General features: G+C 45.1%; 1 protein-coding gene across 1 annotated transcript in view; it reads right to left on the bottom strand.

Moving 5' to 3' along the window:
• The window catches only part of sptlc2a (serine palmitoyltransferase, long chain base subunit 2a), a 150,349-nt gene extending 146,707 nt beyond the window's left edge, over positions 1 to 3,642 (bottom strand). The window contains exon 1 of the mRNA XM_068038610.1: positions 3,311 to 3,642. Coding sequence (XP_067894711.1) covers positions 3,311 to 3,445 — 135 coding nt within the window. The 5' untranslated portion in view covers positions 3,446 to 3,642. The remainder of the gene's footprint in view (positions 1 to 3,310) is intronic.
• Positions 3,643 to 15,750: the final 12,108 nt, after the last annotated feature.

Genomic DNA, 15,750 nt, shown 5'->3' with positions numbered 1-15,750 from the left:
GTCAGCACCATTCGCAACTCCTCAGGTACTGAAGCAGTCAGTGCAGAAATGCAGCAAGACCTGGACAATATCCAGGCTTGGGCTGATAAGTAGCAAGTAACATTGGCACCACACAAGTGCCAGGCAATGACTATCAAGTGAGAATCTAACCAACTCTCCTTGACATTCAATGGCATTACGATTGCTGAATCCCCCACTATCAACATCCTGGGGGGTATCATTGACCAAAAACTGAACTAGAGTAGCCATATAAATACCATGACAACAAGAGCAGGTCAGAGGCAAGGAATCCTGTGACGAGTAACTCACCTGACTCCCCAAAGCCTGTCCACCATCTACAAGGCACAAGTCAGGAGTGTGATGGAATACTCTCCTTTGCCTGGATGGGTGCAGCTCCAACACTTAAGCAGCTCAATTCCATCCAGGACAAAGAAGGCCCGCTTGATTGGCACCCCATCCATAATCATTCACTCCCTCCACCACCAACGCACAGTGGCAGCAGTGTGGACCATTTACAAGATGCACTGCAGCAGCACACCAAGGCTCCTTTGACAGCACCTTCCAAACCCACGATCTCTACCATCTCAAAGGACAAGGGCTGCAGATGCACGGGAGCACCACCACCTGCAAGTTCCCCTCCAAGCCACACACTTGGAACTATATCGTCAATCCTTCACTGTCGCAGGGTCAAAATCCTGGAACTCCCTTCCGAACAGCACTGTGGGTGTATCTACCCCACATGGACTGCAGTGGTTCAAGGTGGCAGCTCACCACCACCTTCTCAAGGGCAATTAGGGATGGGCAATAAATGGTGTCCCAGCCAGTACCACCCAGATCCACCGAACGAATAAAAAAATCTCCCCTCAATCTCTTTTGCTCCAGCTTTTCCAATGTAACCTTGTAGCTAAAATAGATAGCAAAAAAAAAAGCAGTGATCCTAGAACTGATATGTGCTAGATATTAAAGCAATAAAATCTATTTTAAAAAACAGTGTTATTTTACTTTCCATCACGAAGAACGTGGACTGATCTTCCTGCATGCTCATTTTCTGCCAGGTTAGGCCACAGCAATTATTAAAATATCATTGAAGGAAGTGGGAGGGATTCGCGGCACAGAAATTAGACATCAAAATATATCAAGTTTGAATTAAAACTAATAACGTGATACAATGACATTAAAAAGGAACCCATCCACTTTACTTTGGGCGAAGGAAATGCAACTTGAATCTTACAGTACAGAATGGTCATTCGGCCCATCATGCCTGTGCCGGCTCTTTGGAAGAGCTATCCAATTAGTCCTATACCCTTGCTCTTGACTGTCACTTGCAAATTGCTGACCACATTTAATTATATATACAAAAAAAAGACATTCCACTGCATGGTATGGGAACTAAGGTCATATCAATAAATATGTTACAGTAATCAATCCAAGTGACAAAGCGTGCTCTAGTCTTAAAGCAGTGACAGTTTCTGTTCAGTGTTTATCACGCACATTGAACCTCTTCAGCGAAGGTTCATACTGAATTATTAGCTTGCAAATAAAAAAAAACACATTCTCTAATCAAAGGAGGAATATTTGGAAACACATGGCTTTAAGTTTAGAAGCTTTCATTTCAGTGTTTTGGTATTGCAGCAGGACAAAGTAACTTACCAATAAGCCATGTTTTATTAATGTATTGTAAATAGTAAAATTCTAATTTCAGGCAACATGCAGGAACTGTTAATTCTGTTTATACGCAAGCACTCCACAAGGCTCAGTACTGGATCCCTTGCTATTTCTGGTATATAATCAATGATTTAGACTTACATGTAGGGTGTATGATTAAGAAATTTACAGATGATCCGAAAATTGGTCATGTGGTTGACAGAGAGGAAGATAACTGTAGACTGCAAGATATTAATGGACTGGTCAAGGTGGGTGGAAAAGGGGCAAATGGAATTCAACCTAGATAAATGTGAGGTGCATTTGGGGCAGACAAGCAAGGTAAGGGATTACGCTAATAAAAGGTAGGATTCTGAAGTGTAGAGGAACAGAGGGACCTTGGGGTGTATGTCAACAGATCCCCGAGGGTAGGACAGGTACAAACAGTGATAAAGGCATACAGGATATGTTCCTTTATTGGCCGAGGTCTACAGTATAAGAGCAGCGAGGTAATGCTCGATCTGTGCATAACATTAGTTAGACCTCAGCTAGAGTACTGCGTACAGTTCTGGTGACCGCATTACAAAAAGGATGTGCTCACACTAGAAAGCCTACGAAAGATATTTACGAGGATATGTCAGGAATGAAGAGTGTTAACTATGAGCTAAGATTGGATAGGCTGAGGTTGTTGCTTTTGGAACAGAGGAGGGAACGGAGGTGAATGAAATGAGAGGGCTAAATAGAGTGGAAAGGAGGACATATTTCCATTAGGAGACAAGCCAATAATCAGATTTGAAGTAACTGGTAGAAGGATGAGAGAGGAGTTGAGGAGCAATTTCTAACTCAAGAGGACTGTGGGGGTCTGGAACTCTATCTGAAAGGGTAGAGGCAGAGAGCTTCATCGCATTTAAAAACCACTTGGATGTGCCATAGCTTACAGGGCTACAGACCAAGAGCTGGAAGGTGGGATTAGGCTGGATAACACTTTTTCAGTCAGAATGGGCAAGATGGGCTAAACAACCTCCTTCCATGTTGCAAACCTTTCTATGTTTCTGCATATAATGAGGTACTTCGAAAGGTACTATACAGAGTAATGGGATTACTTTTAGATTGCTCTAGCAAAGATGAACTTAAAGGCTCTTATGATTCTATGAATTCTACAGTAACTCATCACTGACTATAGGCCAGTTAATGTTTTAATTGTCCAAATTATTCAAAATGTGCATCTCAAACAAGATTAGTTTCTCAAAAGCCACAACATTTCTTTGTTATGGACAAGCTTTAAAGTTTGTTGAAGATTTAACATAAAAATTATCAAACTGCTTTTGCTGGTTCAGGATCAATCAGGTGGCACTCCAGACAGAAAAGTTACATCTGAAAACTTGCACTTACACAAAGCAGCTACAATGATAATTACATTGCACAAAGTACTTAACATGTTAACATAATCAAAGCCAAGTTATTACCTTCACTCTATTCTAGTCCTCTAGATGACATTTCTATACAATTTGGATATTTGCGTCATTCAGTGGCTCGCAAAACATTACACACATCCCACCTCCCCGGGACACGCCGCTCTCCACAACACGACCACAGAGCCCACCATCAATGACCCCTACCAACACCTGCTCAGGTAGGTCTTACACCCACATTCCTGGAGCCTCCTTACCTTCCCGTTCTGGGTGAACGCCGGCTTCACGAAACCATTCTTCCTGGCCATCACCTTGCCCTCCGAATGCGCTTTCTCCATGAAACCATTGACGGTGTTGTAAATATCCCCGTTGGGCGCTAGTTTGCTCTCCATGCTGTCCGCCTCGTCAGCCAGGTTGCCACAAACCCACCTCTCCTTTCCCCTCCCCCCCCCGCAACCCAGCCACGATCACTCCACCCTACTCGGTCCGCTTTTCCTCAATTGTTGCGCCTATTCGGTCGGCTTTCCTCCAACCACTGTTCCCCCTAAACGGTCCGCTTTCGCTCGATCGCTGTTGCCCCCCCCCCGCTTCACAATGCTCCGTCCCCCTCCTGCCGTTATGCTTCTCGCCGCCTTCCCCTGTTAAATACTACACAATATATTTCCCGCCGACCTTTACCCCCGTGAAATACGTACAACCCGAAACAGCTGGCGAGCTTCAAAGCGAACGAAGGAGTGACTGATCGACAAACACCGGAAAGACGTCATGACACGACCCTCCACCAATAGCGACGCGCGCGTACTCGCGTCACGTGAGACACCAGTGACGCAAAAGAAGGCGGGGCTTCGCATTCCATTGACTCCGCCCCCACCTCCCCCTCCTGCACTTGAACTCCAGTAACCTCTGTGTGCACAGGTTAGCAGTCATTTATTAATAGCAAAACAGACAATCTTGGCCAAATGTCTATGTCTGCCTGGACTTTCCTCATTCTAATTGCAGATTTCCCAGCATTTGCAGCTTTTTTAAAAAATCACATAAAATCCTTCAAAAAATAATCTTCAGACTGCCAGAGGGGAATTTTCTTGGTTTTGCCATGTAATGGCATCCTTGATGGAAAAACATTTTGTTCCGGATATTACAGCTGTTGCAATTCTGCCCAACCTTTCTTCTCAGTCTCTTTCGTTTCCTGTTGCTTCCTGACTCTCTGCTTCAGTATCCCTTTCACAGTTGTGTTTTTGACTGAGCTGCTTCATCTTTAAAAAAATCCAGAAGTTATCGACAGTAAACCCAAGTTTAAATGTGGCCCCTAAAAGGAGCACAACTAATAGGAAAAAATCTGAAATTAAAATTCACATTCAACAAAGCAAAATGAAACTTTTAAAACTAAATTTCAATATTATTACATCCATAAGAGATTGAGCCTCTTGCTACATTACAATAATGACCACACTTCAAAAGCACGACATTGGCTGTAAAGTGCTTTGGGACATCCTAAGGTTTGAAAGGCGCTATATAAATGGAAGTCTTTCTTTGTTTTCTTTCAGTTTCTCCTGGATTTTGTTTGCTTGTGACTTGCCTTTTTCCTGTCTCATGTCCTCTAACAGACCAGTTCATACAGAGCCTGCCTGAGAGTGTGGTGCAGACAGATTCAGTCGAGGCATTGAAAAGGGAATTCGACTGAACTGAAAAGAAAGAATGTGCAGGGTTACGAGGAGAAGGGGAAGGAATGGCACTACCTGAATTGCTCATTTGGAGGCATATACAAACATACGAATTAAGAGCAGGAGTAGGCACAGTGGTGCAGTGGTTAGCACCGCAGCCTCACAACTCCAGCGACCCGGGTCCAATTCTGGGTACTACCTGTGTGGAGTTTGCAAGTTCTCCTTTGTGACCGTGTGGGTTTTCACCGGGTGCTCTGGTTTCCTCCCACAGACAAAGACTTTGCAGGTTGATAGGTAAATTGGCCATTATAAATTGCCCCTTGTATAGGTAGGTGGTAGGAGTGTAGGATTAGTATAAATGGGTGGTTGATGGTCAGCACAGACTCGGTGGGCTAAAGGGCCTGTTTCAGTGCTGTATCTCTAAATAAATAAATAGGCCACTCAGCCTGCACCACCATTCAATAAGATCATGGCTGATATGATTGTAACCTAGAATCCACATTCCCGCCTACCCCCAATAACTTTTCACCCCCTTGCTTCTCAAGAATCTATCTACCTCTGCCTTAAAAATATTCAAAGACTCTGCTTCCTCTGCCTTTTGAGGAAGAGAGTTCCAAAGACTCATGACACTCTGAGAGAAAAAAATTCTCCTCATCTCTGTCTTAAATGGGTGTCCCCTTATTTTTAAACAGTGACCCATAGTTCTAGATTCTCCTGCAAGAGTGGCACAGTGGCGCAGTGGTTAGCACCGCAGCCTCACAGCTCCAGCGACCCGGGTTCGATTCTGGGTATTGCCTGTGTGGAGTTTGAAAGTTCTCCCTGTGTCTGCGTGGGTTTTCTCCGGGTGCTCCGGTTTCCTCCCACAGCCAAAAGACTTGCAGGTTGATAGGTAAATTGGCCATTATAAATTGCCTCTACTATAGGTAGGTGGTAGGGGACAGGTGAGGATGTGGTAGGAATATGGGATTAGTGTAGGATTAGTATAAAATAGATGGTTAATGGTCGGCACAGACTTGGTGGGCCGAAGGGCCTGTTTCAGTGCTGTATCTCTAAATCTAAATCAAATCAAAACAGGAAACATCCTTTCCACATCCACCCTGTCACGATTCCTCAGGATCTTATATGTTTCAATCAAGTCGCCTCTTATTCTTCTAAATTCCAGCGGATACAAGCCTAGCCTGTCCAACCCCTCCCATAAGACAACCCACCCATTTCCAGGTATTAGTCTAGTAAACCTTCTCTGTACTGCTTCCAATGCATTTATATCCTTCCTTAAATAAGGAGACCAGTACTGTACACAGTACTCTGGATGTGGTCTCACCAATGTCCGCTATAACTGAAGCATAACCTCTCTACTTTTGTATTCAATTCCTCTCGCAATAAACGATAACATTCTATTAGCTAATTATTTGCTATACCTTTTGTGATTCATGCACTAGGGCTCCCACATCCCTCTGCATCTCTGAGCTCTGTAATCTTTCACCATTTAGATAATATGCTTTTTTTAAATTCTTCCTGCCAAAATGCACAATTTCTCATTTTCCCACATTGTACTCCTTTTGCCAGATCTTTGTCCACTCACTTAACCTATCTATATTCCTTCGTAGCCTCCTTATGCCCCTTTACAACTTACTTTCCTGCCTATTTTTGTGTCATCAGCAAATTTGGTAACCATACCCAGTCCCTTCATCCAAGTCATTTATATAACTGGTAAAAAGTTTCAGCCCTAGCACTGATCCCCGTGGCACACCACTCGTTACATCTTGCCAACCAGAAAATGATGGGCCAAATGGTCTATTTCCGTGCTGTCGCAATTCTGTGATTCTGTGATACAGCAACAGTCACCTGGTTTAAATGAAAACATTTGCAAGACTTCTGTTTTCCCTCCTGTAATCTTGCCAGCTACTTTAGAGATTTGTTCTTCTATGGCTTTTTAGAAGTTTGTAAATTATTAACAGTGTTCAGACTAACTGGCAAAGCAGGGTTCTTGTGAAATACTTTCATTTCGCAAAATACTGCAGCTATTTATTGATAAGGGCATGACATGTAAAAATTGGGTGGCACACATTCTTCCTTCACTCTGTAATCTTGGATTAGTTGTTAGTCCTTTTGCCTCTTAGTCTTACTGTGGGTTTAAGTCACACTCCAGGATTTAATCTTGGATGACTACTGCACAATTATTCATTGTCAGAGGTGCCATCCTTTGCATGAAACAGCAAACATTATTTAGTCATTCTTGAAGAAAGACTTGTATTTATACTACTCTTTTCATGACCATTGGATGTCGCAAAGTGCATTTCAGCCAATGAAGTACTTTTGAAGTGTAGTCATTGCTGCAATGTCGGAAACACAGTAGCCAATTTGCACACAGCTAGATCCCACAAATAACAATGTGATAATGACCAGGTAATCTGTTCTTGTGATGTTGGTTGAGGGATAAATATTGGCCAGGACACCAAGGATAACTCAGTTGTTCTTCTTTGAAATAGCACCAAGTGATCTTTTACATCCATTGAAGCAGGCAGATGGGGCCTTGGTTTAACATCTCATCTGAAAGGTGGCACCTCTTGAAATTGCACAGGGTTTTGGTGAGACCGCATCTGAAGTACTGTGTGCAGTTTTGGTCTCCACACTTAAGAAAGGATATACTTGTGTTGGAGGTGGTACAGTGAAGGCTCGCTAAATTGGTTCCTGGGATGAGAGGGTTGTCCTAAGATGAGAGGCTGAGTAAATTGGGCCTATATTCTTTGGAGTTTAGAAGGATAAGAGGCGAACTCATTGAAGCATACAAGATGCAGAAGGGGCTAGCTAGGGTAGACACTGAGAGATAGTTTCTGCTGGTTAAGAAATCTAAAACATGGGGGCACAGTCTCAGGATAAGGGGCTGATTATTTAGGACTGAGATGAGGAAAAATTACTTCACTTAAAGGGTTGTAAATCTTTGGAATTCCTACCCCAGAGCATTCTGGATGCTCCACCGTTGAATACATTCAAGGCTTGGATAGACAGATTTTTTTTGGTCTCTCAGGAATCAAGAGATATGGTGAGCAGACAGGAAAGTGGAGTTGAAGTCAGATCAGCCATGATCGTATTGTATGCAGAGCAGTCTCAATGGGCATATAGTCTGCTACTGCTCCTATTTCTTGTGTTCTCTGACAGTGTAGCACTCCCCCAGTACTACATTGGAGCATCAGCTTGATTTTTACACTCAAGCCTTGGAGTGGGTCTTGAACCCAGAGACTCAGAGTCGAGGGTGCTACCAGCTAAGCATGGCTGACACATTGAGTGTATCTGGCATGGCTGAAATTTATCGCCCATCTTTAATTTGCTCCTGAGAATGTGGCGGTGAACCTCCCTCTCAACCGCTGCAGTCCACAAGATGAAGGTAGTCCCACAATTCTGTTAGGAATGGTGATATTTAGATGAGCACTTGAAACACCATAGCATATAAGGCTGCTGGCCAAGTACTGGAAAATGGGATTAGAATAGATAGTTGCTTGATGGCCAGCACGGACACGATGGGCCAAAGGGCCTGTTTCTGTGCTGTATAACTCTATGACTCTATGACTGGATAATATCTGCCCAAGTCAGGATGGATTGTGTCTTGGAAGGGAACTTGAAGCATTCCCATGTAGATGCTGGATCCTTGTGGTGGTCTCAAGTTTGGGAGGTACTGCTGAAGAAGCATTAGCGAGTTACTGCAGTACCTCCTGAAGGCGGGTACACACTGCAGACATGGTACACCACTGGCAGAGGGAGTAGCCGTTTAAGTTCATGAATGCAGTGCTGACTATAGGGACTGATTTGTCCTGAATGGTGTTTAGTATCTTGAGTGTTGTTGCAGATGCACCCATCCACACAAGTTCTATCATGCTCCTGTTTTGTGCCTTGTAGGTGGTGGAGGCTTTGGGGAGTGAGGACGTAGCTTGATGGTGATGAAGGAGTAAGGGATATGCTGGGCAATGAGGTTACATTGAGGTTACATTGAGGTGATATACAATTATTTTGCTGATGTCGGCCCACATGGATGCCCAGTTTTGAGCTGATAGATTTGTTCGTAATCTATCCCATATAGCACAGTAGTGGTACCACACAACTAAATGGATATGTCCTCAATGTGAAGATGGGACTCAGTCTCCAAAAGGATTATGCAGTGGTTACTCCTGATGCTGTCATGAACAGACACATGTGCAATGGGTAGGGTGAGGTCAAGAAGGTTATTTCTTCATGTTGGTTCTGTCACTGCCTGCTGCAAGCTCATTCTGGTAGCTTTGTCTTTAAGAACTTGATGAACTCGTTCAGAGGTGATACTACCGATCACCGATCCTCTCTTGGTGATGGATGTTGAAGGGATCCACCCAGAGTTGTTATGAAGGTGCTTCTGTTTTCTTTGTTGAAATATTTTATGAGGAATTCATAGTCAAACTGAATAAATGTTGGACCAGTTTTTTTCAAGAGAGTCATTAAGGGGACACTGAAAGAACTGGTTTGGCAACAATTACTGGTTGTCACATGACTCAAGTTAAAAATAGAACAGAAACCCTGGTAACAGGGGAAGATGTAGGCAGAGAAGTGACAGAAACCCCTTTATTGGACAAGCCCAGGAGCAGCAGCATGCACCTGAGAGGGCAGAAAACTCGCAAGCTTTTGATTGTAATGTCAGTGTGCTTTACCTTCTGGAGTGAGCGGAGATAAAGTTATCCTGCTGCTAAAGAAGTGTCAAGGAAGGAGAGAAGACCACAACCCAGCTCGCTTTCCAGCAACTCTCTAAAAGACCCTAAGAAGTCAACTTGTCTTCCGTCTTTGAAGAAAGCCTGCTAAATTAATTCTCAACGCCACCTGAAAAGAACTATTCTAAAAGATCCCAGGGATCTATCTATGTGTACTCAGAGGTCAGTCTGATTGCCAGTTTTGGAACAACATATCTCATCTGCTGTTTTCTTCAAAAATAAGCAAGTAATCAGCCTAAGTGTTTTGTGTGTGTGTGTGTGTGTGTGTGTGTGTGTGTGTGTGTGTGTGTGTGTGTGTGTGTGTGTGTGTGTGTGTGTGTGTGTGTGTGTGTGTGTGAATGTAAGGGACTAAGGTAAAAAGGAGACTTGAAAATTTAAATCTGTGTGTTTATGCTTTGCTTCATTACTAGTTAAGACTTGTTTTATAATAAACTGATAATTTTATTGTTCATTAAAGAAATCTGGTTACTGTGTTCTAATCTGGGAAAAACAGAGTATATGATTGACCGTATCAGCAAGTGGGAAAATGTAAAATATATGTCGTGACCTGTGGAGAAGTGGGACTAGAATAAATAGTGCACTCCTCCCACTTTGGTCGTAATGGAGTACATTCCGTGCCCTCACAGGGTTTCTTCCAAGTCGGGTTCAAAATGGGTTCTGACCAAATAGCATCGACCTGAAACCTTAACTCTGTTTCTTTCCCCAGAGATGCTGCCTGACCTCCTGAGTATTTCCAGCATTTTCTCTTTTTGTAATGGAAGGTCACTGATTCATCAGCCGAGGGAGGTTGCTAGGTGGTAATCCCATATTTGACCTGAAGCCATCGAGCTTCATGAGGTCCAGAGTCAATTTTGAGGACTCCCAGGGTCATTCCCTCATGCTGTATCTCTGTGCCACCACCTCTGGTGGGTCTGTTCTGACAGTGGGACAGGACGTACCCAGGAATGATAATGGAGAAGTCTGGAATGTTGGCTGTTGGTATGATTCTGTGAGTATGACTAGGCTTGGCAAGTTTGTCAGGCCTCCAAACTTTGACAACAGTCCCAAATGTTTGTTCAGAGGACTTTGTCAGGTTGACTGGGCTGACTGTGCCTTTGTCGTATCTTAATATAATACCTAGGTTTCAGCTGAGTGGTCCACCCGATTTTATCCTTCTTATTCTTTGTAGTCAGTCGCTGTGAGGCAACTATGGAGTGACATCTCCATGGCGCATGCCTGGGCAAATTTATGGAGGTTGAGAGTTGCCCAGTCGTCAAAACCCCCCTCTCGGCCTTTCTGGTGGGGTCCAAAGGAGTGCAGGACACGACGTTTGGCACCAGTATGGCTGCAGGAACTGCCGGAAACATGCCAAAGGTGACACATGACCGCCTACGGGGTTCCGCTCCGGATTATCTGTTAGGGTTTACTCCCTTAGCCTTGGTCTCTCCCGAGACGCCCACAAGGCAGTGGGGTTGTTGGGGCCCCTACACAGGTGTAGGATGGTGCCGGTGGGGGGAGGGGATGCAAGGGGGGGGGGGGTAGAGGGAGGGGGTGGGAAGAGGGGGAGCAGGGAAGGGGGCTGTAGGGGGGTGGGGAGGGGTGCAGGGGAAGGGGGTGCGGGGTGAAGATGGTGCGAGGGGGGGCGGGCTGGGACGGGGTTGTGAGGGGGTGAGCTGAGAGGGTGGAGCAGGGAAGGGGACGGGGGGGGGTGGAAGGGGGGTAAAGGGGGGGGGGAGGGGGGGTGGAAGCTGGTGCAGGTAATAAGCCATTTCCTCAGTGCCCACCATCGACGTCCGGAAAGCTCATCCACGTCCTTCTGGAGGTGAAGCATCGTTTGGCAGACTTAGAGGTGATTACATTTGCTAAGGGTTTTTTTTTTGCAGTGGTTTACATAAAGGCATGCAGCATTGCCGACGGTGCGCTGCAGATGCTCTCCGAGCCATCTCCCGTGGGCGCTTTGAAGTTGCGACCGGGGGGGCCGTTCGTGGATTGTTTGGGTGTTCGGGGCACCTTTTCTCAAGACTTCTCTCGGGTCCCGCTGCTCCTTCTTCACCTCAAGGCCTGGACAACGTATGCCAGCCAAGAGCGACGTCTCAATTCATTCCATCTTCGCTGCCTTCGGAGAATACTTGGCATCAGGTGGCAGGACTATATCTCCAACACAGAAGTCCTTGAAGCGGCCAACACCCCCAGCTTATACACACTACTGAGTCAGCGGCGCTTGAGATGGCTTGGCCATGTGAACCGCATGGAAGATGGCAGGATCCCCAAAGACACATTGTACAGCGAGCTCGCCACTGGTATCAGACCCACCGGCCGTCCATGTCTCCGCTATAAAGACGTCTGCAAACGCGACATGAAATCATGTGACATTGATCACGAGTCGTGGGAGTCAGTTGCCAGCATTCGCCAGAGCTGGCGGGCAGCCATAAAGACAGGGCTAAATTGTGGCGAGTCGAAGAGACTTAGTAGTTGGCAGGAAAAAAGACAGAGGCGCAAGGGGAGAGCCAACTGTGCAACAGCCCCGACAAACAAATTTCTCTGCAGCACCTGTGGAAGAGCCTGTCACTCCAGAATTGGCCTTTATAGCCACTCCAGGCGCTGCTTCACAAACCACTGACCACCTCCAGGCGCGTATCCATTGTCTCTCGAGATAAGGAGGCCCAAAAGAAAGAATTCTTTGTAGTAGTTTGATATAACTGAATGACTTACCAGGCCATTTCAGAGGGCAGTTAAAAGTCGACCACAATGATATGGGACTGAAGTCAGGTTTAGACCAGGCTGGGTGAAGACGATTAGTTTCCTTTCCTAAAGGAAACTAATCGTCTTCACCCAGCCTGGTCTAAACCTGACTTCAGTCCCATATCATTGTGGTCGACTTTCCTAAAGGAAACTAGGGCCCTGTTTATCATAGAGTTATGGGGATGAATTTTATGCAGGAGGCGGGGTTTCTGGTGCTGGGCAGAAAAGTTGGGGGGAACCAGCCTCTGCATTTTTTCTGACCGCCGGAGCAATCCTCCGGTCTTTTGGGGTCAAAGTTTAAGGAGGCAGCAAGCCCGTCCCTTTAAACACTTAACAGGGATGGGGATCCCACCCCCAAGAACTGTGGGCCAATCATAGGCGAGGGAGGATGGCATTTGGTCAAAGGGGAGGGGGTCCCAAGGGGTACATTTGTTTCTGGTGGGGGTCGTCCGTGGGCCAAAAATTGCCCACAAAGGAGGTACACTCCCCCTAAGCCCACAGGGAGGGTGGTAAGATCCCAGTGGCGATGGGAAGAGGCCTTTATTTGGCCTCTGGGCAGGAAGGCAGTCATCGGCCTATCCTGCCCCCGGGAGAATCGGAATTGGGATTCCCAGCATTGGGTACCACGGCAGGAGATTCAGCCCCAATTCTCCAGCCCTCCCTCCACCAATAAACCCGACACTGGGATGAGCACAATATCTGGCCCATAGAGTCATTATGGCAGAGAAGGAGGTCATTCAGCCCATCGGGTTCATGCAGGCTCTCTGCAGAACAATCCAATTAGTCCCATTTCCCAGATCTATCCCCATAGTCCTAAAAGTGTATTTCCCTCAAGTGCCCATCCAATTTCCTTCTGAAATCATTCATCATCTCCGCTATCACCACCCTTGTAGGCAGCAAGTTCCAGGTCATTACCACTCGCTGTGTAAAAACGCCCTTCCTCACATTCCCCCTGCATCTCTTGCCCAAAACCTTAAATCTGTGTCCCCTAGTCCATGTACCATCAGATAATGGGAACAGGTCTTCTTTGTTTACCCTACTTAAACCTATCATAATCTTGCATGCCTCTATCAAATTTCCCCTCAATCTCCTTTGTTCTAAGGAGAACAACCCAAAATTCTCCAACTTAACTTTGTAGCTAAAACGTCCCAAGCCTGGAACCATTCTGGTAAATCTCTGCACCCTCTCAAGGACCCTCACATCCTTCCTAAAGTGTGGTGACCAGAACTGGACACAATTCTCTAGTGGTCTAATCAGGGCTTTATAAAGGTCCAGCATAACTTCTATAAATCTTTACAGTAATCTCCTAACTACCACCTCTAAACTTCCTCCCTTGCACCCTCCATCCTCAGCACTCAATCTAGAAGTGAGAATCTCATCAACTTCCTTGTTTCCAAAATCGAGGCCATCAGCTCAGCTACCTGTGCTTTCCTTTTCTACCACTACCAGTCCTTCTAATCCAAGCCACATTCTTCTGTACACATTAACATCAATTCCTTTATGAGGTCTTCTAACTGCTCCACTGTATGGAACTGGAGTTCATTGCTAGAGTAATCCTTGAATTTATTGACATACCAAGTTCCTGACAGGACATGGGAATCATATGGCCTCTTTAACTGTCCATCTCCCTGACCCAAACAATGAAAAATCTGTTCAGGCGAATATTAAACATGTTATTATTTGAAAAACACCTGGTCATTCACTTGGTTTCCCAGCCAACATTCCATCCAATGACCCCTCCTGGAACATCAGGCAAGGAAAGCATCAGGCTTAGACGTGTTTGCCCTTTTACATTGGAAAATGTTCTGCAGAAGAGATTACTAGCCAAAATGTGAATTGGAGGTAACCTTGTTACTTGGGTCTCTAATTGGTTGACAGGTAGGATACAGAGAGCAGAGACAAAGGGTTCATTCTCTGATTGATAGAATGTAAGAAATGGGATCTGTTCTGGCGCCTCAGCTTTTGATCACTGAGGGAGTGCAGAATACTTTGAGGGGAAAGAGGAACAGCCAGAAGTCATGGTCCATATGGGAGTCAATGATGTTGGAAGGAAAAGGGTTGAGGTCCTGCAGTTAGAATTTCAGGAGCTTGGAAGGAAATTAAAGAGCAGGATCTCAAAGGTAGTAATCTTTGGATTATTCTATATAGGCCTCCAAATAGTGAGAGAGAGAGAGCGAGAGGAGAAAATCTGCAGGAGATGTGCAAGAACTATAGAGTGGTGATATTGGGGGACTTTAAGTACCCAAATATCAATTGGGATAATTTTAGAGTAAAGGGTAAGGAGGGGGAGGAATTTCTGAAATGTGTTCAGGAGAACTTCCTTGATCAGTATGGTCTCAGCCCAACTAGAAAGGAGGCATTGCTGGGGATGGTGCTGGGAAATGAGGTAGGCTAAGTGGACCAAGTGTCTGTAGGGGTGCACTTGGGTAAGAGTGATCATGGTATCGTAAGGTTTAGACTAGTAATGCAGACAAGCATGGAATGAAATAAGGTGGAACGTCTAGATTGGAAGAGGGCTAATTTCAATGCAATGAGAGGGAATCTAGCCAAAGTAAAATGGAACCAAAGACTAACAGGAACAGCTTTATCAGAACAATGCGTTTCTTTAAGGAAGAGATGCTTCAGGTACAGGCTAGGTACATTCCAACAAGGACAAAAGGTAAAGGAACCAATAGCAGGGCTCCTTGGATGACGAGGAAGATAGAGATTATGATGAAACAAAAAAAAAGAGGGTGTATGATGCATGTCAGGCAAATGTTTCAAGTGAGAACCAGGCCATATACAATAAGTTGAGAAGAGAGGTGAAGAGGAAAATAAGACTGGCGCAGAGAGAATATGGGAATAGAATGGCAGTCAACATAAAAAAGGAACCCAAAAATCTTCTACCAGCATATAAAAAGATGGTAATATATGCTTGGAGGCACAGGGCAAGGCTAATATACTTAATGAATGTTTTGTATCAGTGATCACAAAGAAGTGGAATTTGACAGAATATCAGTATCAGTAGAAGCAGTGAGAGTAGAGGCAATGGATAGGGTAAAAATTGAGAGCGGGGAGGTACTAAAAAGGCTGAAACAAAAACAAGAAATGCTGGAATCACTCAGCAGGTCTGGCAGCATCTGTGGAAAGAGAAGCAGAGTTAACGTTTCGGGTCAGCGACCCTTCTTCGGAACTCCGGAACTCGCAGTTCCGAAGAAGGGTCGCTGACCCGAAACGTTAACTCTGCTTCTCTTTCCACAGATGCTGCCAGACCTGCTGAGTGATTCCAGCATTTCTTGTTTTTGTTTCAGATTTCCAGCATCTGCAGTATTTTGCTTTTACTAAAAAGGCTGACCAGGCTTAGGGTAGATAAGTCACCTGGTCTGGATATCTTACACCCCAGGTTGGTGAAGGAAGTAGGGATGGAGATAGCAGAAGGGCTTGCCATAAAATCCAATCTTCCCTGGATATGGGGGAGATGCCAAAGGATTGGAGAGTGTAAAATGTGACACCTCTATTCAAGAAAGTGTATAAGAACAGTCCTAGCAATGACAGGCCAGTTAGTTTAACATCAGTGGTGGGTAAGGTTTTAGAAACAATAACTAG

Source organism: Heterodontus francisci, chromosome 9, assembly GCF_036365525.1.
Source record: "Heterodontus francisci isolate sHetFra1 chromosome 9, sHetFra1.hap1, whole genome shotgun sequence".
In the NCBI taxonomy this organism is placed as follows: Eukaryota; Metazoa; Chordata; class Chondrichthyes; order Heterodontiformes; family Heterodontidae; genus Heterodontus; species Heterodontus francisci.
The sequence above is the reverse complement of the archived record's forward strand: the minus strand, read 5'-3'. Positions and strand labels throughout refer to the sequence as shown.